General features: G+C 34.9%; 1 protein-coding gene across 6 annotated transcripts in view; it reads right to left on the bottom strand.

Annotated features, from left to right (window-relative positions):
• KYNU (kynureninase) overlaps positions 1–22,288 on the bottom strand; it is a 105,272-nt gene extending 82,984 nt beyond the window's left edge. Inside the window, exons 1-3 of one of the 6 annotated variants that reach the window (XM_074335797.1) lie at positions 18,900–19,143; positions 15,813–15,949; positions 12,283–12,464 (exon numbers count right to left, since the gene is read on the bottom strand). In XM_074335797.1, the coding sequence (XP_074191898.1) occupies positions 12,283–12,464; positions 15,813–15,823 (193 nt within the window). In that variant the 5' untranslated portion in view covers positions 15,824–15,949; positions 18,900–19,143. Of the gene's footprint in view, positions 1–5,615; positions 5,874–9,228; positions 9,494–12,282; positions 12,465–15,812; positions 15,950–18,899; positions 19,144–22,190 lie in introns of those variants that run through there. The other 5 variants (XM_019735900.2, XM_074335809.1, XM_019735899.2 and 2 more) reach the window with 5 other exon arrangements.
• Between the last annotated feature and the right edge of the window lie 4,207 nt (positions 22,289–26,495).

Raw genomic sequence — 26,495 nt, 5'->3', positions numbered from 1 at the left:
ATATCTAGGATACCATACAAAATTATTCAATGTAAGAAGAACCAGAACAAACACAACTCCTAATGGAAAAGAATATCAATGGACATCAACCCCAACATAACATAGCTAGTAGAATTATCAAAGACTTTAATGTAGCTATTATAACCATGATTAAGTTGTAAAGGAAGACACCCTTGCAATAAGTAAAAAAAATAGGAAATTTAGCAGAGAAGAAAATATTTTTCAAACTGAACCTTTAGAACTGAAAAATACAAGTGTGATTTTTAGAAATTCCAAGAACTCAAAGAAAGATGGAGTCAACAGACAAAAAAGGCAAAGAACTTATAGAAAAATTAACAGAAATTATCCAATCTGTGCAACAGATTTTAAAAAAAAAGATTACAAGAAAATGAACCTAGATTCAACAATATGTAGGTCAATACCAAAAGGTTAAACATTCATGTCATTGAAATACCAGATAGAAAGGAGAGTGCAGTGCAAAAGTGTTTTAAGAAATAATGGTTAAAAACTCCCCCAAATTGTCAAAAGATTTAAATTTGCATATTCAAAAAACTCAGGAAACTCCAAGTTCATACCCAGACTCATTGTAATCAAACTGCTGATAATTAAAGATAAAAATAAAAAATAAAAAAATAAAACAAACTGAGAAAAATAGTCCATTGCCTGTAGAGGACCCAGAATTCTAATGACTACATATTTCACCTCAAATACCATGGAATCCAGAACACAATGGGACAAATTTTTTAAGAAGTGACTGAAGTAAAATAATTGTCACTACAGAATTCTATACACAGCAAAAATATATTTCAGGAATGTTACTACTAAGATGGCCAAGATGAGGATCCTTTGACTCTTCTAAATTAATCTTTTTTGTGCACAATTAGAAAAATCTGGCTATAAAATTAGGCAGAAAGAATGGAAAACATATTTAATTGGATTTTGAAAGATTCAAAAAAGAGGATTTAGATAAATAGATCAACCTATGCTGTAGTTTAGGTGTCAACCCAATTCTTTGCGATATTAAAAATGGCCGTTCCTTATTGGGACTTGACTTGTCAAGGACAGATATAAGTTATAAGAGGCCTCCAAAATAAAATTTGGATCTAACTGTTCTCTGTTAGCGTCTGTCTGTGTATGTCTATATATGTAGGTTGTAAATGTGAGATAATTTTCTACCTTTAGATGGTATTGTTAAAATTAATTTAAAGGCAAGTATTTGTAAGGATTGGGTATTCTAAAATTCTCAGAAATATAGTGAAACTAACTCAAATGCTTTTCCAGTGCATGTGATCTAAGATTAATTCTTAGCAAATAAAAGCTAGTTTAAGTTTGCTGGTTTAATTAAAACAGACATGTCTTTATTTTACCTAAGTTTTACAAAAAAAATAAATCCATGTTAATAATTGATTTTGATGTCTGTGTAATATGTTTCTAGAGGTTATAAAATGTCTTTATAAATCAGGCAAGGTAAAGAATGATAACTGCTTAGGCAAAGATAAGCCTCTGAGTAAAGAAGTTGTATGCCTGGGCATGACCACTCACTATGACATACCCAGTTTGGAATTTATGGTCAGATCACCCTGTGAAGTTACTTTCCATAGAACCTCTTTTTCGTTGTTGTTGTTTTTGGTCTACATGGCAATTCCAAGTGTGAATTCATCTAACAATGGATACAAAGCAAGAACTGATAGAACTGAAAGGAGAAATTATAAAACCCACAGGTATTGTTTAGGACTTCAATGCCCCTCTTCCATTGATTGTTATAAATGAATAAAAAATCAGTAAGAATGCAGAACTGAAAAATATCATCAAGCAAATGCATGCAATTGACATTTACAGCAAACAACAGCAGAGTAATACACATGAAGAATTCACCAAGATAGACCATTATATTATCTTGGATTAAAAACAACAACAACAACAACAACAACAAAACTGAACAACAACAACCGAACAAATTTAGAAGAAGTTCTGTGAATATTCTGTGAATATTGAATATTCTGTGACCATAATAGAATTAAACTAGAGATGAGTGATAAAAAGAAAACTATTTAAACATTTGGAAATTAAATAACACACTTCTAAATAAAGATGGGTCAAGGAAGTCTTTGGAACCTAAGGTTGACATGGCACCAAAAGCACAATCTATGAAAGAAAAAATCACATCTTAGGCATCCTCAAAAGTAAAAACCTCTGCTCTGTGAAAGACACTTTTATGAGTATTAAAAGATGAACTACAGACTTGGAGAAAATATTTTCCTATCACTTATTTAACAAATGACATATACCGAATATTTAAAGATCTCTTAAAACTTGACAATAAGAAAACTCACTTAAAAATGGTCAAACAATTGGAGCAGACATTTTTTTTTAAAGGAGAAATGTGGATGGTACACAAACTTATAAAATGATTAATGCTTAAGTTCATTAACCATTAGGGAAATGCATATAAATATCAAAATAATATTACTATACACATTAGAATGGCTAAACAAAACAACAAAAGTTTGACAATACCAACTGCTGGTAACAATAGGGACCAACAGACTCTCATACATTGCTGGTAGGAATGCAACATGCAAAATGGTACAACCACTCTGGAAAAGTTTGGCAATTCCTTATAAAGTTACAAATCCAATTGCAATATGATAAGGTATACTAGATCAGGTTTTAACAAATTATGGCTATTGTGCCAATTCCAGCCCATTGCTCATTTCTGTGTAGCCTGCAAGCTAAGATTTTTTTCCTTTTACCTTTTTAAATGGAAAAAAGAAAAAAAAGAAAAGAAAGATATTGAATATGTGGCCTGCCAAGAGTAATATATTTACTATCTGACCTTTCACATGCACAAAATAAGTTGGATAAACAATCTACACTCACAGAAAATCTTGTATATTATTATGTTTATAGCAGCAACTTATAATTACCAAAACTGGACACAACTCGAGTGCCCTTTTTAAAATCAAAATCAAAAGCAAACAAAGTGCAGCCTTGAAGTTTTCCTGAAGAGTCGAAATCAGTTTAGGCGCCTTAATTTAGCTTATTACCAATCACTTTGAATAATAAAGTCACTGCCTTTACAAGCTGCTTTGTAACAATATACCCCGAAAAGTCATTTGATGTTTTGGTTTGAGTGTTCCTGGTCCTCCAACTGTCTTTTTGGTGTGTGTACAATAAATTGTTACTAATTCAACTTCAGTAATTCACTGGATTTACTTTGGCTATTCCTGAACATTTTATAGCATCAGAAGTGAAATCCAAAGAAGACAAATCCCTGTAAACTTGAGGCCAGTGAACAAACCAGGTGTTGGTACCCGCAGGGCCCTTTACGCTCACGGCTTTCTGGCTGACTGTGGAGTTCTTGGGTAAGTCTCAGATCTGATCCTTGCTTGCTTTGCATTCTGAACTCTCCAACTTTATTGTGCACACTTATTTTCTACTACTATTTACTTGTTCTGTTCTCTTGGTTGAAGCTTCTTGGTAAGTCACCCATCATGTTCAAAAGGTGGTGGAACACACCTAGTTCCTGATGTTTTGGAACAGCTGTTGAAAAACGGGCCATTTTAGGAATTTTAGACATTTTAGGGAATCCAAAGGCAAGGTATGTTCCCTCTGGACCTTGAACCAGGAACTTCTTCCTTTCTTGAAAAATGGGAGGTCTTTTGGATGCTTTGGAATTGTAATGGTCATTCTGGGGAATGTGTGTTTTAGACAAGTCCACCTTAAAGGAAATCCTTAAAAAGACAGTCTCTCATACCTTTTAGACACAAAGTAATGCATTCTTTTACAGGTATGAAGAAGCTTCTAACAGACAAATTGACTCCAAAAATAGCTCTAAAAGGATCTTCATAGCATGAAATAAAAATCGTTAATGAAAGACTTTGGCCATCTGAGCAGGTAACCTTAACTTAGTCCATCTGCCAGAAATACTACTTGGATACAACTGTTCTTTTGAGTTTTGTATCTGAGACATAACTAATTTTTTTTTTAAGCTCTAAGATTTCTGTTTGTGTCTATCTGTATGTTTATTGTTTATGTATGTATATGTATGTGTATATGTTATATAGGTACCTGACAGATGTGTATATATATATATATATATATATATATATATATATTTTTTTTTTTACCACCTCTGGAAAGTAGCACCAAAATTAGTTTACAAAGAGCCCTATTCAATCATTTTGAAGACAAACAAGAGCTATATAAATTAAGTATACTCTCAAAAATATAGAAGTTAATCCAAATGTTTTCAAGTTCACAGAACCTGGGATAATATTTGATAAATATAAACAAGTTTAAGTTTGTTGATTTAATAAAAACAAGCATGTTTTCAGAGTTGTCAATACTGAATGTAATGCAAACATATGACTTTTCCTATCTGGGTTGCTGATCAATTAAGCTCATGCTGTCTCTGTTACAAAACTCATCAACAAGAAAAATAACTTGAGATCATCACTGGTCGTTTAATGCTTAATCCAAGCATAATTGTTCAAAGCAAGTAACTCAAATAAATGAAAATAAAATAAAAATGTGTACTAAGTTAAACTAAATAATTGATATTCGTTGAATAGTAAATCATTTCCAAATATTTAATTTTGGCTTTTTATTCTTGTTACAAAGAGACAAAGATATTTGGGTATGTCACATTTAAAAAAAATTACTATGAGGAAGAATGTACTTCTAAAATTTTTGAAATGTATTTACAGTTTGCTAATCTACTACAGGATGCTAATATATGATAGCATCCTGTTTCCTAGATGCCTGTTTCCTAGTTTTACTGGAAAGCAACAACTGCAAATAGTTAAAAAATTGGAAAAAGAGCTGAGATTAGAAAAATATATGTGGTTGTCCACTATTCTGCTAGCTTCAGGGCTGTCAGACAAGATTGGAAAGCAGAAAAATAAGTTGTAGAACCTAGACTGTCATTTTGCAAAGCTAGGAAGGCACAAGATGCTGCATATTAAAATACGGTGCTAGCCATGCCCTAAATTCAATTCAATTCTTCTTCTATACTAATAGAATTGAAAGCTTTAAATGTGGTTTCCAAGCATAGAAATGATATTTTACACTCAGTCTTCCTTACACATACTGTGTTTCAAGGAAAATAAGACCTAGCCAGACTATTAGCTCTAATGAGTCTTTTGGAGCAAAAATTAATATAAGACCAGGTATAATATAATATAATATAATATAATATAATATAATATAATATAATATAATATAATATAATGTCATATAATAATATAATCCCGGGTCTTATATTAATTTTTGTTCAAAATTTTTGCATTAGACTGATGGTCTGGCTAGGTCTTATTTTCGAAAATACCATAGATGGCCCATGAACATACAACTGGCCCATGGCATGTAGGAAATGCAAAATGTACCGAGGCTACTTCTGAGAACCTTCCTCAAGGGAGAGCCCATATGCACCCTGTCTTTTCTTCTTTGACCCCATCTTTTTTCTATTGCTTGAAACACAGCTGCCAATGTCTTAACTCTGAGGTCAAGGCCACACGAAGCAGAGCAACAAAAGAGAAAACAAAGCAAAACAAAACTGGATTCTCTTTAAATGAACAGTTCCCAAATAAGCTAATTATATTGGTGATAGCTACCTGTTGAGAAGATGTTAGGAAAATTCTCCTTCATTGACTGATATAGCTTCATTGTTTCATGTTGTCTGTTTCTCCCTCATGAGGTGATGGTTAGATTTGTCTGTTAGCTTTTTGTTCCCTCACGTGAGATGCTGTTGTTTTTCCCTCATGTGAAGTGATGGTTAGTTTTTTGTTCCATCACATGAGGTGTTGTTGTTCTTTCCCTCTTGTGAGGTGATGGTTACCTTAAGGTTAAGAAAATTTTCCCTCATCTCATCCCTGGCAGGAGAGATATGGGATGACATTGCTTTCTGTCTGTTTCACCTGCGTCAGCATCGCAATGTCAGCATTGCCCTTGTCAGCTGATGAAGTAAAAAAGTAACTAAGTTATATAAGAGTGATGTGACAGACATGTTGCCAGGTTTTGGAAGGTCTTCGGCCAATGATCCCAGGCAAGAACAGGAGGTATTGTTTGTCCAAATGAATTGGCCCTTCAGCCAGATAAACAATATTTTTATCACAGTAATTCCCAAACCCTCCGGGAGCTGACCATTCCTGGGGCGGGGGGGGGGGGGTTGGGGTTGTCGGGGGGACAGGGGGAGGCAGGAACAAAAAACTTGGCTCAAAAATACATTTAAAGAGATACATAAGACAGACCTCAGTTGGCAATACATTTGTCATTTGTCATTATTCTACAGATTATCTCATTTGCATGCTCTGTAAGACCCTAAACATTTTTAAGCAGTATGTGGCTTTTCCATATGGAGGTACTGAAAGGCTGTTTTCTTCTCAAAATTCACCCAACTATAGAGTTAGAACCAGAAATTCACCGCAATCTTAGACCACAGTGGCTTCCAAGACAAACATTATGACTTTTGTTAGTTGCTCATGCTATGAATGACAGAGATGGATTAGAAAGCAAATTTCAAAACCATGTGGAGGAATGTGAAAAGGTAAATAATCAATATTTGTTGAATGAAAGTGACTCAACCTGAGGATGAAAGTTATGTTAGTTAATGAGTGTTAGATTCAGAAACAGAAAAAGTAACAAATTCAAAATACCATTTTAATGTTCTGTGTACCCCGTAATTTCCAGTCTTTTGTTCCTGGAAATTCAGGGTTAGATCTTACCTGAAATCCTTAATGGTATTGTATAGAATAAAGGCATCTTAAGAAAAGAAAGTCAAAGACACCAAACTCCCCTAATGCATCCCCTCCAGGTGCAGGAAATAGTCGTTGCTCATAAATGTGTGTCTAGATGTGGCTGCTATTGTGTGGCTGTTATTATGTCATTCCCCAAGACATCCAGCCCAAGCTGAAGCCGCAGTGGACCACTGGCCGTTTTCTCATCTCAGTGCTTCTGCCACGTTCTTCCTTCTCTCTGTTATACCATCATCTATCCTCACTGGAAAGGTTTTGTTAGTATTTTTGTTTGCTTACTTTGCTGCATCTGGTTTCCTAATCACTCATGAAAATAAATAAATTATTTTTAATTGTGAGGAACTTATAATTTTCAATAAATGTCATAAAGCTCTAGAGCCCTGATTCCTGATTTACAGCTCTTGTTGTGTGCTGAAAAGGTGGCCTAAAGCTCTGAGACACTCCAGGGTCCTGGTGTCATGCCTCAAACAGAAGCTCATCAAATCTCCCAGGCAACCCAAGGGCTGGAGAGCACAGTGAGGCAGGGTCACCAGAGCTTACTGTCTCAAGTGAGTCCTGAGTATTTCTGAGGACTTCCACACTATGTCCTGCAGGCCACTGAGTCCCTTTTCTCCCATCACTGAAGGAATGATTTGAGATATAATTTCCTCATTTTCACGCATTAATAGTTCTTTTCATCTCTTAAGATTCAAATCAAAATACGCTTTCATTCTAGATTTCTAGAAAGCCTTAGAAGATTTTTCATCTGTGATTTCAGGTCACTTCATCTACAGCCCCATTTTATCTGGTCTCATGCAACTGTCATTTGTATCAATGTATTTCTCAATTGATATTAAGCTCTAGGATTTCTGTTTGTGTCTACCTGTATGTTTATGTATGTATATGTATGTGTATATGTTATATAGGAACCTGACAGATATATATATATATATATATATATATATATATATATATATATATATATATATACAATTTTTTCCCCCCCCACCTCTGGAAAGTAGCACCAAAATTAGTTTACAAAGAGCCCTATTCAATCATTTTGAAGACAAACAAGAGCTATATAAATTAAGTATACTCTCAAAAATATAGAAGTTAATCCAAATGTTTTCAAGTTCACAGAACCTGGGATAATATTTGATAAATATAAACAAGTTTAAGTTTGTTGATTTAATAAAAACAAGCATATTTTCAGAGTTGTCAATACTGAATGTAATGCAAACATATGACTTTTCCTATCTGGGTTGCTGATCAATTAAGCTCACGCTGTCTCTGTTACAAAACTTGTCAACAAGAAAAATAACTTGAGATCATCACTGGTCGTTTAATGCTTAACCCAAGCATAATTGTTCAAAGCAAGTAACTCAAATAAATGAAAATAAAATAAAAATGTGTACTAAGTTAAACTAAATAATTGATATTTGTTGAATAGTAAATCATTTCCAAATATTTAATTTTGGCTTTTTATTCTTGTTACAAAGAGACAACGATATTTGGGTATGTCACATTTAAAAAAAATTACTATGAGGAAGAACGTACTTCTAAAATTTTTGAAATGTATTTATAGTTTGCTAATCTACTACAGGATGCTAATATATGATAGCATTCTGTTTCCTAGATGCCTGTTTCCTAGTTTTTACTGGAAAGCAACAACTGCAAATAGTTAAAAAATTGGAAAAAGAGCTGAGATTAGAAAAATATATGTGGTTGTCCACTATTCTGCTAGCTTCAGGGCTGTCAGACAAGATTGGAAAGCAGAAAAATAAGTTGTAGAACCTAGACTGTCATTTTGCAAAGCTAGGAAGGCACAAGATGCTGCATATTAAAATACGGTGCTAGCCATGCCCTAAATTCAATTCAATTCTTCTTCTATACTAATAGAATTGAAAGCTTTAAATGTGGTTTCCAAGCATAGAAATGATATTTTACACTCAGTCTTCCTTACACATACTGTGTTTCCCCGAAAATAAGACCTAGCCAGACTATTAGCTCTAATGAGTCTTTTGGAGCAAAAATTAATATAAGACCAGGTATAATATAATATAATATAATATAATATAATATAATATAATATAATATAATATAATATAATGTCATATAATAATATAATCCCGGGTCTTATATTAATTTTTGTTCAAAATTTTTGCATTAGACTGATGGTCTGGCTAGGTCTTATTTTCGGGAAAATACCATAGATGGCCCATGAACATACAACTGGCCCATGGCATGTAGGAAATGCAAAATGTACCGAGGCTACTTCTGAGAACCTTCCTCAAGGGAGAGCCCATATGCACCCTGTCTTTTCTTCTTTGACCCCATCTTTTTTCTATTGCTTGAAACACAGCTGCCAATGTCTTAACTCTGAGGTCAAGGCCACACGAAGCAGAGCAACAAAAGAGAAAACAAAGCAAAACAAAACTGGGTTCTCTTTAAATGAACAGTTCCCAAATAAGCTAATTATATTGGTGATAGCTACCTGTTGAGAAGATGTTAGGAAAATTCTCCTTCATTGATTGATATAGCTTTCAGGACTGATATAGCTTCATTGTTTCATGTTGTCTTTTTCTCCCTCATGAGGTGATGGTTAGATTTGTCTGTTAGCTTTTTGTTCCCTCATGTGAGATTCTGTTGTTTTTCCCTCATGTGAAGTGATGGTTAGTTTTTCGTTCCATCACATGAGGTGTTGTTGTTCTTTCCCTCTTGTGAGGTGATGGTTACCTTAAGGTTAAGAAAATTCTCCCTCATCTCATCCCTGGCAGGAGAGATATGGGATGACATTGCTTTCTGTCTGTTTCACCTGCGTCAGCATCGCAATGTCAGCATTGCCCTTGTCAGCTGATGAAGTAAAAAAGTAACTAAGTTATATAAGAGTGATGTGACAGACATGTTGCCAGGTTTTGGAAGGTCTTCGGCCAATGATCCCAGGCAAGAACAGGAGGTATTGTTTGTCCAAATGAATTGGCCCTTCAGCCAGATAAACAATATTTTTATCACAGTAGTTCCCAAACCCTCCGGGAGCTGACCATTCCTGGGGGGAGGGGGGGTTGTTGGGGGGACAGGGGGAGGCAGGAACAAAAAACTTGGCTCAAAAATACATTTAAAGAGATACATAAGACAGACCTCAGTTGGCAATACATTTGTCATTCGTCATTATTCTACAGATTATCTCATTTGCATGCTCTGTAAGACCCTAAACATTTTTAAGCAGTATGTGGCTTTTCCATATGAAGGTACTGAAAGGCTGGTTTCTCAAAATTCACCCAACTATAGAGTTAGAACCAGAAATTCACTGCAATCTTAGACCACAGTGGCTTCCAAGACAAACATTATGACTTTTGTTAGTTGCTCATGCTATGAATGACAGAGATGGATTAGAAAGCAAATTTCAAAACCATGTGGAGGAATGTGAAAAGGTAAATAATCAATATTTGTTGAATGAAAGTGACTCAACCTGAGGATGAAAGTTATGTTAGTTAATGAGTGTTAGATTCAAAAACAGAAAAAGTAACAAATTCAAAATACCATTTTAATATTCTGTGTACCCCGTAATTTCCAGTCTTTTGTTCCTGGAAATTCAGGGTTAGATCTTACCTGAAATCCTTAATGGTATTGTATAGAATAAAGGCATCTTAAGAAAAGAAAGTCAAAGACACCAAACTCGCCTAATGCATCCCCTCCAGGTGCAGGAAATAGTCGTTGCTCATAAATGTGTGTCTAGATGTGGCTGCTATTGTGTGGCTGTTATTATGTCATTCCCCAAGACATCCAGCCCAAGCTGAAGCCGCAGTGGACCACTGGCCGTTTTCTCATCTCAGTGCTTCTGCCACGTTCTTCCTTCTCTCTGTTATACCATCATCTATCCTCACTGGAAAGGTTTTGTTAGTATTTTTGTTTGCTTACTTTGTTGCATCTGGTTTCCTAATCACTCATGAAAATAAATAAATTATTTTTAATTGTGAGGAACTTATACTTTTCAATAAATGTCATAAAGCTCTAGAGCCCTGATTCCTGATTTACAGCTCTTGTTGTGTGCTGAAAAGGTGGCCTAAAGCTCTGAGACACTCCAGGGTCCTGGTGTCATGCCTCAAACAGAAGCTCATCAAATCTCCCAGGCAACCCAAGGGCTGGAGAGCACAGTGAGGCAGGGTCACCAGAGCTTATTGTCTCAAGTGAGTCCTGAGTATTTTGAGGACTTCCACACTATGTCCTGCAGGCCACTGAGTCCCTTTTCTCCCATCACTGAAGGAATGATTTGAGATATAATTTCCTCATTTTCACGCATTAATAGTTCTTTTCATCTCTTAAGATTCAAATCAAAATACGCTTTCATTCTAGATTTCTAGAAAGCCTTAGAAGATTTTTCATCTGTGATCTCAGGTCACTTCATCTACAGCCCCATTTTATCTGGTCTCATGCAACTGTCATTTGTATCAATGTATTTCTCAATTGATATTAAGCAAGTTGAAATTGAAAATAGGGCTTTCTCTTATTTCATCCTTCCATAATACTACAGGGTGTCATCCTGTTACATAATAACATGTAAGCTGATTAAGACAGTTATGTGATGTAATTTTATCCTAAAATCATATTACCGTGTTTCCCCCAAAATAAGACCTAACCTGAAAATAAGCCCGAGCATGATTTTTCAGGATAACATCCCCTGAACATAAGCCCTAGTGCATCTTTTGGAGCAAAAATTAATATAAAACCCAGTCTTATATTCAGGAAACATGGTAGCTGATTCTCGTGGATTATGAGTATCAAAAATTGCATTTGCCTCACTTAATCTGAAGAAAAAAAGAAAATTAGACTCTACTGTAAAGTATGTGAAACCCATTTTGGTGGATCAATTCCATTCAACCTCATAGTCTTTTTCCTTGATTTAAAATGGAGCAAAGCCAAATATGAACATTTATTTCATATTTTTATATCTGTGCTGCCTAGGTTTTGTTTTTCTTTTTTAAACAGAACATCTCCCTATCCAACAACAGAGTCAGCTTACTCCACTATTTTGTTAATGCAGTATTTATTTCTTAATAATTGACTTTTTTTTTTGGTAAGTCTTATTCATACCATCTTTACTCAAAAAATGGCAATTCACATAAAAATGAATATACCAAGTCCCAAAATAACATTCTCTCTAAGGCAAATACGCTATCTTAAACGAGGTGCCACAAAATAAGAGATATTCTAACACTATATTGGAAAAGAATAGTTTTGAGCTCTAAATACTTAGAGAACACATAAATGCATCTGCCTATAACTTTCACTCTTTTGTTCAGAGAAGTAAATGATAGTATACACACCATGTAAGTATTTTATACAGAAGAAGAGAGGAAACAAAGGATCCGAGACTAAGGTAGGTTGACAGATTGATTTAGCAGCACCAGGAACCGGCTGTTTTTCAGACAATTGCAATGGCTCTCATGTAATAGAATTATGATTTTTTCAAAGATTTATAATAAACATTTGTGGTAGCAAAAATAAGTTAATAAATTAAGACAAATAAAATCCTTTCCAGTGTTCTTACTTGGAGGCAGATCCTGCACTTTGGGAATATAAAAGTAGTCCTTGAAGTGCTTCAGCTTATCTTCTTCATCCAGGCGGAGGGCAACCCTTTCATCCGTTGGGGGACATCTAAGTTCAGATGCCACACGTTGCACTGTGTCAGCTGGTAACTCAAGGGGTAAAGGCTCCATTACAAGTTGTTTGCTAAAAATGAAAACAAAAATTAAAAATAATTAAGCCACCATAATTTCCCTGCAGAAAACTAGCCCTTTAGGTAAAACATCTTTTGTTTTAACTTAGATTCCATCTTCCCAATCTGAGAAATAATATAATTAACCAGAGAGCATCAAACTCCATGCTTAATTGTTTTCTCATATATAAAAGAAGAAAATAATAGTAACTAAGGGATGTTGAAGGGACTAAATTAGGTAATGGTGCTCTCAATAAATATTAGCTCTTTTGATTTTTCTTTTCTGGAAAATGAACAATAGAGTGACTTTCAAATATATATATATATATATATATATATATATATATATATATATATATATATATATATATCAATGCCTTACTAGAAGATAACAGTAAAGATGCTCTTTTGAAAAGAATAGAAAAACAGTGCCCCACCTAGCTTGTCCTTCTCCCTAAGCCACCTCCACTATCTCATTGTCAAGGATTCTTAGATCATAGTTTTAAAACTATGGAGATATGTATAATAGAAACATAAGAAATTCTTTACTGTGAATAAAAACTATATTGATAAAAAAGGTAACTTTAAATAATGTTAATAATTTGGGGCATATGAAGACCAATGAGATCTACTTGCTGCTGATAATGAGAAACTTATTTTACGGAGATATATATATATATATATATATATATATATATATATATATATATATATATATATATACACATATACATATATATTATATATATTACATATATTATATATATATATATATATGTAATCTTAGAACAAACAAGACCATTTAGTGTTTCTTGAAACCACAGTATATTCCATTTAGTCATCATTGAACATTCCCCACCTTTTTTGGAAAGAAAACTTAATCTTTCTGAAGGGGATGAATGGCAATGGAGAGTTAAATACATATTTTTAAACTCCACCCGAGTTTTATACTTATTTATAATTCTCAAAGTTTTAGTTTTTTGAAATTGTGTAAGAATAGTATTAGAGAAAAAAGAATTTCCTCTTGCTAGCTTGATTTACATATGTTTACTTTTGTTGCCTTCACTTCCACATTCCTCCATTCACTGACTCTTTCAATAAATATTTACTGAGCATCTACTGTGTAGCACCATGCACTGGTGGAACAGCAGTGTATAAGACAGTGCATAAGTAGTGACTCTTACGGAGTTTACTTTTCAGTAGCAGAATGAAAAAAATAAGTAAATTATGTAATTTCAGATAGTTTAAGAGCTATGAGGAAACAGAGCAGAGTAATGGAATAGAGAACCACAAAGGTATGGAATATATGATCATTTTTTAATCATATTATGGAGAAGACCTGGTCTTGAAGGAAGATAACAGCAAATGCAAAGGCCCTGAGGTAGAGATGGACTTGACCTATTTAACTAATGCACTAAGGAAAGTAGGAGGAGGGGGAAACTATGATGTAAGAAAAGCAGAGACAGAGTTAGTCATGAAAAACTTTGAAGACCAGAAAGGAGTTGGAGTATTTTTCTAAATTTAATGGGAAATCATTAGAGAATCTCGAGTAGGAAAATGATGCGACATAATTTTACATTACATAAAAGTCACTTTTTCTGATATCTGTTGTGTTATGAGTTTAAAAAAAAGAGGTAAATTAAGGTTATTTTAGTAGTTCAGGGGGAAATGATGGTAGATTAAACGTAGTGAGGGGAAAGGTAGAGAGGAGTATCTGGATTTACAATATATTTTGGAGAAAATAAAGATAATTTCTGGTGAAGATAGGAAAGGGGATTACTTTTAGCTTTGGGATCTGAGCAAATATGTTAAAGGAAGTGAAAGAAGAAATACCTAGGGAAATAAACATTTTGAAGAGAAAATCAGAGTACTATTTAGGACATGTTAAGTTTTAGAGAAATATTGAACATCCTAGTAGAAATATCAAGCTGCTTATTGAATGTTTAAGTCTGTAGCTCAGGGGAATATTGGATCACAAGATAAATGTTTGATGTTTTTCAACTCATAGCTTAGAATGCTTAGGGACCAACTAAAACTAACATAGATAAGTCTCTAGAATCACAATTAATGATCTTTCCTCTACACCCCACTCTCCTTCCTCTTACCCCAACACATCCAGTGTTAGGCAATAAACAATTGCATGTCTGAGGTTATAAAATGCCAGTAAAATAGACATCCTTCCTGTCCCCTGCACTTAAATTCTTCTGCTTATTTGACCTCTTCCTTTCTCAACTGCCAATGGTCTCCCCTAATGAGCCGTCCTTTATATTTCCAAATAAGGATACTGAGCTTCATCTGATGTTTTTAGCTTTGATACTGGTAATGGCTTCCAATTGCTACACTCCATGCTTTTGTACAAAAGTCAATGGTCTCAACATTGATGGTTCTTTCAGTATCTGACATACTAAATTATTTGTTTCCTTCATGAATTTGTCTCTGTGATTTTTCTCATGCCATTCCCGTTGCCTAATATGTGTTACTTCCCCTTCTACATATTCGAATCCTAGTCATCCTTCAAAACCTTAGTTCAAATGTGACTTTTTTCATGAGTCCTGTCATGATGTCTCAGCTAAAAGTAGTCTTTCCTCCTCTGAACACCTGTAACACTTATGAGCACAAATCTTATAACAAGTATACTCATAATAAGTAGTACATTCTGCCAGGTACTGTATATAAATACATATATGAATGGGAAAGATCAAACACACTTGACATGCTGACAATTTGATTCTAAATGGGTCTCTACCTACATTAGCTTTCTAATGAAGAAAACATCTACTGAATAGAGATGACTGTGACTCCACCACTTGACATTATCGATTGCCTGGTCACCATTTATTAGACCTCTAATGGACACTTGACCCGCTAATGACAATGGTTTTGTCAGTGATCTGTGAATGACTTGCTGTGAAAGCTCTGACCACACAACCATGATGATGTTTAGCTGAGCATATAATGAAATTATTTCAGGAATCTGAGCTGTTAGGTATAGTTATTCACGCATTTAGAAACAGGAGCAAAAATTTTAAAGAATCGTAGGAAGAAGAAATAAAATGAGAGAGTCTATAAGGAGTATTGCCATGAGTGATTCATTTTTCAGAGTCAAACAGACCATTGATTGTTATAGCATGAAGTGATTCCAGCTGTAAGTAAGAAATACTGTTGCACAATAGACGGAAATGGAATAACTATTCTTCTTGAAAGCATGACAGGGCAAGCCAGTCTGGAGAGTCATTGAATCTTTCTATGACACAAACTATGTGTAAGCCTGAGGGGATGTCTGCTTGGCTCTTCAGAAAACCTCAGGAGCTGTTTTTCTGCCTAACTGTCAGGTGTGTCTTCACTATAAACCCATTACTTACAGTAGCTTCATTGAGTTGCTGGTCTACCCCACTGAACTGTATTCCACCTGGGAGCCAGAATCTCATTTAATTTATCTTTGTAATCACCCCGTTGCTGAATAGTTCCTTTTAGGTGGAGTGTTCTCCCAAAATGGCAGCTGAATAAGAATACACAAAATTGCTGGGTTAATTGTTTGACGTGACTAATGGACATGTTACTAGCGGGATAACTTCTCTCATTCCAAGTACATGAGTAATAAATAGAGGAACGTTTCCAGTGAGACTCAGAATCAAGAAAACTTGCCTTGTGTTTTGGATTTTCTTTGGAGAGTCAACACTTTAAGAATTTGTTGGGGTTGATTCTAACTCTGAACTGGGTTACCTAAATAAATATACAGATTATTCTGCAACCATTATATCCAGGTAAAATTCAACTTTCCTTATTTAAAAAATAACCCATGTTCATTTTTTCTTAGCCTCTTATGTAATCCTTGTAACATTCCTAAAGGATCAGAATAATTTTCCTCATTTCAGGACTAAACTCTTAAATAAAAAGAGTACAAACAAAAACAGAAATAGAAGGATAATAAAGGTCAGTATTTGGGAGTACACTTTGCCTGAGGAGCTAAGTCAGCTGTGTTTGTCTTTTGACATGGCATGTGAGTGACACATGCAGAGCAGAATTCCTGGTCTGAGACCTGAACCTCTCACTGTATTTTTATTTGCCTCTTATTTTATAAATTTTCTTTTTTTTCTACGTACTTCTTTGGCCCATTTCCTTTATCTCCCTTTATTTCCTGTTTCAGTCCTATACTCAGTCTGCAATGTGTCACAGGCTATGAACCCATTTACTCTTTTTTTTCCTGCTTATCTCACCAGTATCCCACTTTTTAAATGTGTTTATTTATTTATTTTATTTTATTTTTTAAAATAAATTTTATTGGGGTGCCAATTGTTCATGAAGTTTATAGGTCTCAGGTATCCAATTCTGTAATACATCATCTATATATCCCATCGTGTGTTCACCACCCAGAGCCAGGGCTCCTTGCATCACCATATATTTGATCCAAAGGAACAAGACAAACAAATGAAGAAACAAAAACCCATTTTCTTTTTTTAATCAACCCTTCCCATTCAGCCTGGCTAGGCAAAGAAAGATTAAAGTGGCTGGTTCCACTTCTGGGCCTGCACAGTCCAAGTGTCACACCCTCACTGACACTGATAGTGGGGTATGTCTCAGCAGAATAGTCTTTCAGGAATACCACACTTAACCTCACCCTTTCACCCCACACAGCCTCCAACAGAAGTAAATTCAATCCTCAGTGCCCATGATAGCACAGTGCCCTCCCTCACTTCAAGGAAACAACTTATGAACTCATAATAATTGCCGCTTAGTTCTGCATTCAATCCACCAGCTATGACAATTCATGCTTTGCAAGCCATAATGTATGTTTTATGTAGGTTTACCATTTCCAAGTAAATTGACGTGCTATTATTTTGAAATAAATTCAATCTAAGTTAAACAAAACTTTACACTTTATACCGGGGTTGCCAAAAAAATGTACACAAGTGGACACTTTGGTCAACATTGCTCAAGCAGTAGTTCACTGTCATCAGAACTGTCTGGACGCTGATGGTAACTACTTTGAGCACCTCTTGTAATTACAGAAGTCAAAAGTGACTTGTATTCATCTTTTGTTATCGTATATATCGAGTATTACAATTTTAATGTTTTTTTTTCCTTTTTTAAAATGTGTATACATTTTTTGGCACCCTCTGTATTTTATATATTTAGTGATAATTTTATTAAGAAGGTGGGCATATACACATATAGTCTTGGGCAGGTCACCTAAACTTTTGTGCTGCAATGTTATATAAAATTAAGTTAAATTCTACTTTCTTCAGAGGATCTTGATTAGGATCTAATGAAATTAATGAAGTAAAGTCCTTTATAAAGAGATAAAATATGTTCTCATAATATCTTTCAATTTAATACCTTTTGATAAAAATTGCTTTTGAAATTTTGTAAATTGCATTTTCACAATTTTATTTAGGTAGCTAAAACTTCATAGGTAAAATTTCTATAGTTATAAGAACTGATTATTTTTATGGAATCATGGAAATCCGGATCTCTTAGTAACCCCTGGGTCTAAGATTAAAAAGTTAAATAAATGACAGTGTACCAAGTGGCTAATCATTACACAGTTGCAGATTTCATGTCTGAAATGAGCAAATTATACACGTTAGTTTAAAGTTTAGAATCTGTTAAAGCAAATTATAAAGGAGGTGTGTAGCTTTTTATTGAGAAAAAGAGAAAGAAAATGTCATTTAATATATATATAGAGAGGAATAGTTCTTTAAAACTATCATTGAGAAATGAGTGACATCACTTTGTTACAACTGCACATTTCACATCTAGGTTTATATTTATTACATACTGAGTCTCACATTAGGAAGATCAATGGATTTGATCCAATGTGTTATCTAAATAACACCCCACCCTCCTTAAAATAAAAGCAGGAAACCATAAACACCTTCTTTTAACTATACAGAGAAAAGTATATCAAGTTTCCATTCTTAGGCAAATATTTTATAAAATGAAAGTGGAAGAAACCCTGCTTAAGAAACAGACATTTTCAGTTCTCTAAATATTTAATATGACTAATAGCAACCACGAGAGACTAGAGTTACAGAAAGCAAAGGACTTAAAGCTTATTTAATGATCTGAATTTTGATCTAATTTTACCATGTAAACTAAAGTAACTACAGAATTCATTTTAATTAATCAAAAGTCTTTATCTTTTAGTAGATGATTTCAGTGTAGTATCGATTTTCACTACATTGATAAAGATTCCTTCATTTAACACAAAATTTTATGAATTATAAATGATCCCTGAAATTAGTCTTAACAGAATTTTTTAAAGGAGGTTGTACTACTTTTATGAGTATAATTTAAAGCAAAAAAAAAAAAAAAAAAAAAAGAAGACGAAACTAGTGAAATAAGCCTCTAAAGCATTGTGATAAGGATACTAGCAGAGAATATCGCTTTGAAAAAATTACTGAATATCTATTTCTGTACAGAGAGTGTATCAGTGTCTCAGCGCTTACCGGCTACAATTCTGATAGGATTCACAGCTCCCAGTCGTGTTTTAAAAGAGAAACCAACCTCTCAAGAGTTCCTTGCAGATTTATAGGACAGACTTCAGAGTGACAAATTCAAGGCGCTGCTGCTCAGACTCCACCTTGTGGGGGAATTTGTGAGTTAACTTTAGTTCCTCCCACCGTATCTAAGGTCATTGTAAATTTGTCACAAACATATAAGCGCAAGGCTGCTTTTGCTTTCTGTTTCAAACATTAGGGGCTCCCTAAGCAGCTCTGCCCTTTGGACTCCAGTAAACACAGCCTTGTCCTCCAACGAGGTAGATCTCTGGGCCTGTGAACCATATCCCATAGTAATACTGTAGAGTAGGGTGTCCTCATTTGTGTGTGAGCTGAACAAACGAGTTTGTCCAGGAGCTAAATTCCAAAATTTGCATTCCTTCTTTGTTTTGGATTTTCTTTGGAGAGTCAACACTTTAAGAATTTGTTGGGGTTGATTCTAACTCTGAACTGGGTTACCTAAATAAATATACAGATTATTCTGCAACCATTATATCCAGGTAAAATTCAACTTTCCTTATTTAAAAAATAACCCATGTTCATTTTTTCTTAGCCTCTTATGTAATCCTTGTAACATTCCTAAAGGATCAGAATAATTTTCCTCATTTCAGGACTAAACTCTTAAATAAAAAGAGTACAAACAAAAACAGAAATAGAAGGATAGTAAAGGTCAGTATTTGGGACTACACTTTGCCTTAGGAGCTAAGTCAGCTATGTTTGTCTTTGACATGGCATGTGAGTGACACATGCAGAGCAGAATTCCTGGTCTGAGACCTGAACCTCTCACTGTATTTTTATTTGCCTCTTATTTTATAAATTTTCTTTTTTTTCTACGTACTTCTTTGGCCCATTTCCTTTATCTCCCTTTATTTCCTGTTTCAGTCCTATACTCAGTCTGCAATGTGTCACAGGCTATGAACCCATTTACTCTTTTTTTTCCTGCTTATCTCACCAGTATCCCACTTTTTAAATGTGTTTATTTATTTATTTTATTTTATTTTTTAAAATAAATTTTATTGGGGTGACAATTGTTCATGAAGTTTATAGGTTTCAGGTTCACAATTCTGTAATACATCATCTATATATCACATCCTGTGTTCACCACCCAGAGTCAGTTCTCCTTCCATCACCATATATTTGATCCAAAGGAACAAGACAAACAAATGAAGAAACAAAAACCCATTTTCTTTTTTTAATCAACCCTTCCCATTCAGCCTGGCTAGGCAAAGAAAGATTAAAGTGGCTGGTTCCACTTCTGGGCCTGCACAGTCCAAGTGTCACACCCTCACTGACACTGATAGTGGGGTGTGTCTCAGCAGAATAGTCTTTCAGGAATACCACACTTAACTTCACCCTTTCACCCCACACAGCCTCCAACAGAAGTAAATTCAATCCTCAGTGCCCATGAGAGCACAGTGCCCTCCCTCACTTCAAGGAAACAACTTATGAACTCATAATAATTGCCGCTTAGTTCTGCATTCAATCCACCAGCTATGACAATTCATGCTTTGCAAGCCATAATGTATGTTTTATGTAGGTTTATCATTTCCAAGTAAATTGACGTGCTATTATTTTGAAATAAATTCAATCTAAGTTAAACAAAACTTTACACTTTATACCGGGGTTGCCAAAAAAATGTACACAAGTGGACACTTTGGTCAACATTGCTCAAGCAGTAGTTCACTGTCATCAGAAGTGTCTGGACGCTGATGGTAACTACTTTGAGCACCTCTTGTAATTACAGAAGTCAAAAGTGACTTGTATTCATTTTTTGTTATCGTATATATCGAGTATTACAATTTTAATGTTTTTTTTTCCTTTTTTAAAATGTGTATACATTTTTTGGCACCCTCTGTATTTTATATATTTAGTGATAATTTTATTAAGAAGGTGGGCATATACACATATAGTCTTGGGCAGGTCACCTAAACTTTTGTGCTGCAATGTTATATAAAATTAAGTTAAATTCTACTTTCTTCAGAGGATCTTGATTAGGATCTAATGAAATTAATGAAGTAAAGTCCTTTATAAAGAGATAAAATATGTTCTCATAATATCTTTCAATTTAATACCTTTTGATAAAAATTGCTTTTGAAATTTTGTAAATTGCATTTTCACAATTTTATTTAGGTAGCTAAAACTTCATAGGTAAAATTTCTATAGTTATAAGAACTGATTATTTTTATGGAATCATGGAAATCCGGATCTCTTAGTAACCCCTGGGTCTAAGATTAAAAAGTTAAATAAATGACTGTGTACCAAGTGGCTAATCATTACACAGTTGCAGGTTTCATGTCTGAAATGAGCAAATTATACACGTTAGTTTAAAGTTTAGAATCTGTTAAAGCAAATTATAAAGGAGGTGTGTAGCTTTTTATTGAGAAAAAGAGAAAGAAAATGTCATTTAATATATATAGAGAGAGGAATAGTTCTTTAAAACTATCATTGTTTGAGAAATGAGTGACATCACTTTGTTACAACTGCACATTTCACATCTAGGTTTATATTTATTACATACTGAGTCTCACATTAGGAAGATCAATGGATTTGATCCAATGTGTTATCTAAATAACACCCCACCCTCCTTAAAATAAAAGCAGGAAACCATAAACACCTTCTTTTAACTATACAGAGAAAAGTATATCAAGTTTCCATTCTTAGGCAAATATTTTATAAAATGAAAGTGGAAGAAACCCTGCTTAAGAAACAGACATTTTCAGTTCTCTAAATATTTAATATGACTAATAGCAACCATGAGAGACTAGAGTTACAGAAAGCAAAGGACTTAAAGCTTATTTAATGATCTGAATTTTGATCTAATTTTACCATGTAAACTAAAGTAACTACAGAATTCATTTTAATTAATCAAAAGTCTTTATCTTTTAGTAGATGATTTCAGTGTAGTATCGATTTTCACTACATTGATAAAGATTCCTTCATTTAACACAAAATTTTATGAATTATAAATGATCCCTGAAATTAGTCTTAACAGAATTTTTTAAAGGAGGTTGTACTACTTTTATGAGTATAATTTAAAGCAAAAAAAAAAAAAAAAGAAGACGAAACTAGTGAAATAAGCCTCTAAAGCATTGTGATAAGGATACTAGCAGAGAATATCGCTTTGAAAAAATTACTGAATATCTATTTCTGTACAGAGAGTGTATCAGTGTCTCAGCGCTTACCGGCTACAATTCTGATAGGATTCACAGCTCCCAGTCGTGTTTTAAAAGAGAAACCAACCTCTCAAGAGTTCCTTGTAGATTTATAGGACAGACTTCAGAGTGACAAATTCAAGGCGCTGCTGCTCAGACTCCACCTTGTGGGGGAATTTGTGAGTTAACTTTAGTTCCTCCCACCGTATCTAAGGTCATTGTAAATTTGTCACAAACATATAAGCGCAAGGCTGCTTTTGCTTTCTGTTTCAAACATTAGGGGCTCCCTAAGCAGCTCTGCCCTTTGGACTCCAGTAAACACAGCCTTGTCCTCCAACGAGGTAGATCTCTGGGCCTGTGAACCATATCCCATAGTAATACTGTAGAGTAGGGTGTCCTCATTTGTGTGTGAGCTGAACAAACGAGTTTGTCCAGGAGCTAAATTCCAAAATTTGCATTCCTTCTTTGCTTTGGATTCTGGAATAGGCTAAGTAAGGACTGGAGAAAAGTTCTTAGGGAAACTTGGATTTTGAGGCAGTATCCCACTGTCTAATGCATTGCTGAGTTTCCAGCCTGAAGGCAGAGTTTGACATTTAACAGATGAACATTTTAGTTAAAGGTTTAAAATAGTCTTTCAGTTCTAGAATATACTTATTGTCCAATAGGTGAGTATTAAAAACACCTAGATCATAAATTTAGACAGTTAACAAGACTATCAAAGAAGAAAGATTTAGAGTTTGCAGATCAAGAAGAAAGTAGCCTTGGAAATTTCATAAATGCAAATTAATTTTTTAAGCCTGTGGGTTATCTACTGTTCTACCTCCATTATCTCTTTCTGCTTATTTTTAAATGTGGGTCTTTTGGTGAATACCCTTTTAGGTATAAAAATTCAAGAGCAAAGAGTTTCAGAATTAAAATCAAAGATAGAAACTGTGCCCAAATAACTGAATCACTTTTGTATACCTGTGCCTTGTTGAGCTCCCACAACACTTCAGATGAAGCATTATTTGATTTAATCATCTCCTACCATGTGTTCCATGTATAACCTTGGACAATTCATTTAATGTGTGCTGAGGCTCAGTATCACATCTTTCAAATGAAGACATAAAAGAAACTTTCCTCAAAAGATTTATATATACACATATATATATATGAATATATATATGAATGGCCAGGGTACCAAGACACATAAGTCAATGTGACTTTTTTTTTTAATTAGACCAAAGGTACTGTCTTCCCATCTCTAAGAGAAGGGGATAAAATTGATGCTGTCACGAGCAACTGCTAGCCTCACAGTCTGTGCTGTAGTCTCTTCCTGCAAGTCAGGGGAACTAACCCCTAAGAGACTTTCCGACCCCCAGGATCTACCCTGCACTGACTGAGGCCTCCATGATAGCCATTGGCACAAGCAAAGAACAGAACATGCAAGATCTTAGAAGCCTTCCAATATGTTCTTTACTCAAAATCAATCATCAACACACCAAACAGTGAAGCATTAACCATCACTACATTAAACAATAAAGCACACAGAGTAATATAATAATTGAGTAAAATAGAGAAACAAACTCGTCCCAAAGTTAGAGTCCTGGTGGAGGGAGGAAGGATGGCTGGTCCCAGAGGTCAGTTTGGTCTGAGCGGAGCAGAGCATAATGGAGGGTTCTTGGAGCAGAGTGGCAGTGTGGTCACCTTTCAGTCATGATCGGTTCTCTGAGCTGCAAAAGTCCTCAGTTCTTATGCAGTTCTGAGTGCCTTCCTGACGTCACCTTATCAGGGAAGCCAGTCGGCGACCCTGATGTCCTCATATCTTCAGTAGAAGACCTTCAGAGTGTAGTTGGTTACACCCATTACCAGGACAACGCGCAAAGGGGCAGCTCCCTGGGCGTTGTCTGCTAAATTCTCTGCTCATGCCCAAAATGGAATTACTCTTGCTCATTCAATATGGAGTCACTCTTGCTCACACAAAACTCACTTTAACAGATTCCAGGGGTGCTCTACACAGATGCAATTACTTGAATACAAGTAATTGAACCATGAAAAGAAAATATATCACATTTTGTCAATCCTATCTTTACAGTAATCCTGGAGTCAGTAGAGCTGCCTTGTTTTGTTAAGTTGGAAGTTTAAAACTTTAAATTTAATCAGGTTGTGGGGACAGAGCCAGGAGTGAAGTTTCCAGGCTCTTGGCCTCATGTGAAAAGGTGTTGGCTCAGGTAGTAAATGGCCATCAACTGATTGGATGACCATCAGCTGTGGCTAGTTGGCTGTCAGTGAGCCATTGGCCACTAATGCAACTGTTATGGCTATGCTAGCAGAAATTGGGTAAGAAGATGGTGACTGAGCTAGAAAGAGTAGATTGCAGTAAGCACGGCGGATTTCAGCTAGCAAGTGAGCTTGGTTGGCAGATAGAAGTGGATGGCAGGCTGTGGATAGTGTGGCTCCTGCTTCCTGTGTCTCCAACCCAGCCGCCAGCAAGACTATGGTGGTATGACTCCCCTATTTATGCCTCTGTGGGTGTTCCTTTTTGGCTTCACTATATCCTGCATTCTTATGTGGGGAGCAGGACCAGAGACCCCGCATGACACCCTGCATGACACAGGGTATCTCAAAATTTATACTTTTTTTTCTGTTTTGTTTATTCCTTGTGCTGTAAGAACTTTGGAAGATTTGCCAAGTTTGAATATCAAGGAAGTGAGCCTGAGGGTGGAGTTTGTGTCATTGATGGTAGAAGACTCACTGTTTTAATTACTCACCATGGTTATTGATATAGAAATAGAGATAGAGATTGACATATCAGGTTCTTGCTTTCACACTGTTTCTTCTGAAATCTTTTGATAATAGTGTTAAAAACCATTCCATCAAAATATTATCATAAAAACTATTATTCAACATAATCACTTTTAAAGAACTTGTTTGGAGGTCTAAGCTATACTCCTATTTGTTACATTTTGTAAATCTTTTTGTTTTTTAATTTGTTACCTTTCTTCATTTAAAAGAAAAAGTATTAACCATATTCTTTGCACTAGGAGGAGAGCCAAATATCAGGGATATAATGGTGAGCAAAATCTTTATAATATTAAAACAAGTCCTTACAAATACAAAGGAACTGTGTGATAGCAAGTCATGGGGCAAGTGGTGAAAGCAAGATTCCCTGAAGGGCCGGCTGTGCAGGGAAAAGAAAGAACAGACCAATCTTCCATTCCTTCTTTTTTTTTGGCAAGAGAAAGAAGAAATGTTCCAAGGATAAATATTTGTACTAATTTAGACTTGGCTGTTAATTCCCACGTACGTCATCTTGCTTACATGCCACGAGTATGTCTGAGTGTCAGAGACTGATTTTATCCTCCTCAAATCCTTGACCATGAATGCAGCTATATAAATATCTCTTGAATTAGTTAATATTTTTTTATAAAAAAATTCAGTTCCTTTCATCAAAATTAATGATTGGGGTTATAAGAGAAGTTTTGTTCTCTCACAGGGTAGTTCTTAGACTGTGAACTTTATTCGTATTCTTCAGGGCTTGTTCACCATGGCTAGGCCAGTTACTGGTATATAGTAGACTTCAGTGAGCACTTGCTGTATTATTAACCAAATTAAATTTATTGTAGAAAAATGTTTCTGTAAGAATCCAAGGCTACAGATCCAACTGTAACACACTATTGCTGAATGGGCGATAAATAAAAAAGTGTTTCAGGAGATTGAAAAGTAAAAATAATAAAATTATTTTGTAGAAGTGAAAGAAAACTACAACCTTGGGGTCCAGTGGGGAAGGATGGACACGAAGCTGCATTCTCAAACTTGGGTGCTGAACAGTAGCAGAATATACACCCCAAAATATGACTGTATGAATTTAACACTTGCCATCCAAAATATGCTGCTTTGGTATATTAATTATTTTAAGCATTAGGCACTTGAAAAACAGCGAATGCAGGGAGAGGATTTCTCTAAACTCCCCTTATCTGCCTCGAGACAGATCCTCCGGAAGGAATTCAGGTGTTATAAGACCTCTACTTGGGAGTTTCATCAACCAGGGAAAAGTGACTCTTCTCACAGAAAAGACTGAAAGTAGACAGTACACACAGACAACTTTGTCACAAACTCTAATCTTCCCATTTATTCTTCAAGGGTTCATTTTTCTTTCCTAAAAATCATTTACTCTCCCCTAGCAGGTTTTCATCCCCCTGCCCCTTTCCCTATTCAGATAGGATTAAAACCTGAATTCTAAGCTACCTCAATGAGTTATTCATTTTTCCTGAGTATCTCCCATATATACAAGACAGACGTATACACGTTAATAAATTCTGCATTCATTAAATAATTTATCTCTTCCTAATCTGTCTTTTATTACAGGGAATCTAGCTAAAAACTCAGAAGGTTAGAGGGAAAATTATTTTTC

This window comes from Rhinolophus sinicus, linkage group LG01 (assembly GCF_036562045.2).
Source record: "Rhinolophus sinicus isolate RSC01 linkage group LG01, ASM3656204v1, whole genome shotgun sequence".
NCBI lineage: Eukaryota > Metazoa > Chordata > Mammalia > Chiroptera > Rhinolophidae > Rhinolophus > Rhinolophus sinicus.
Note: the sequence above shows the minus strand (reverse complement) of the source record. Positions and strands in the feature narration are given on the sequence as shown.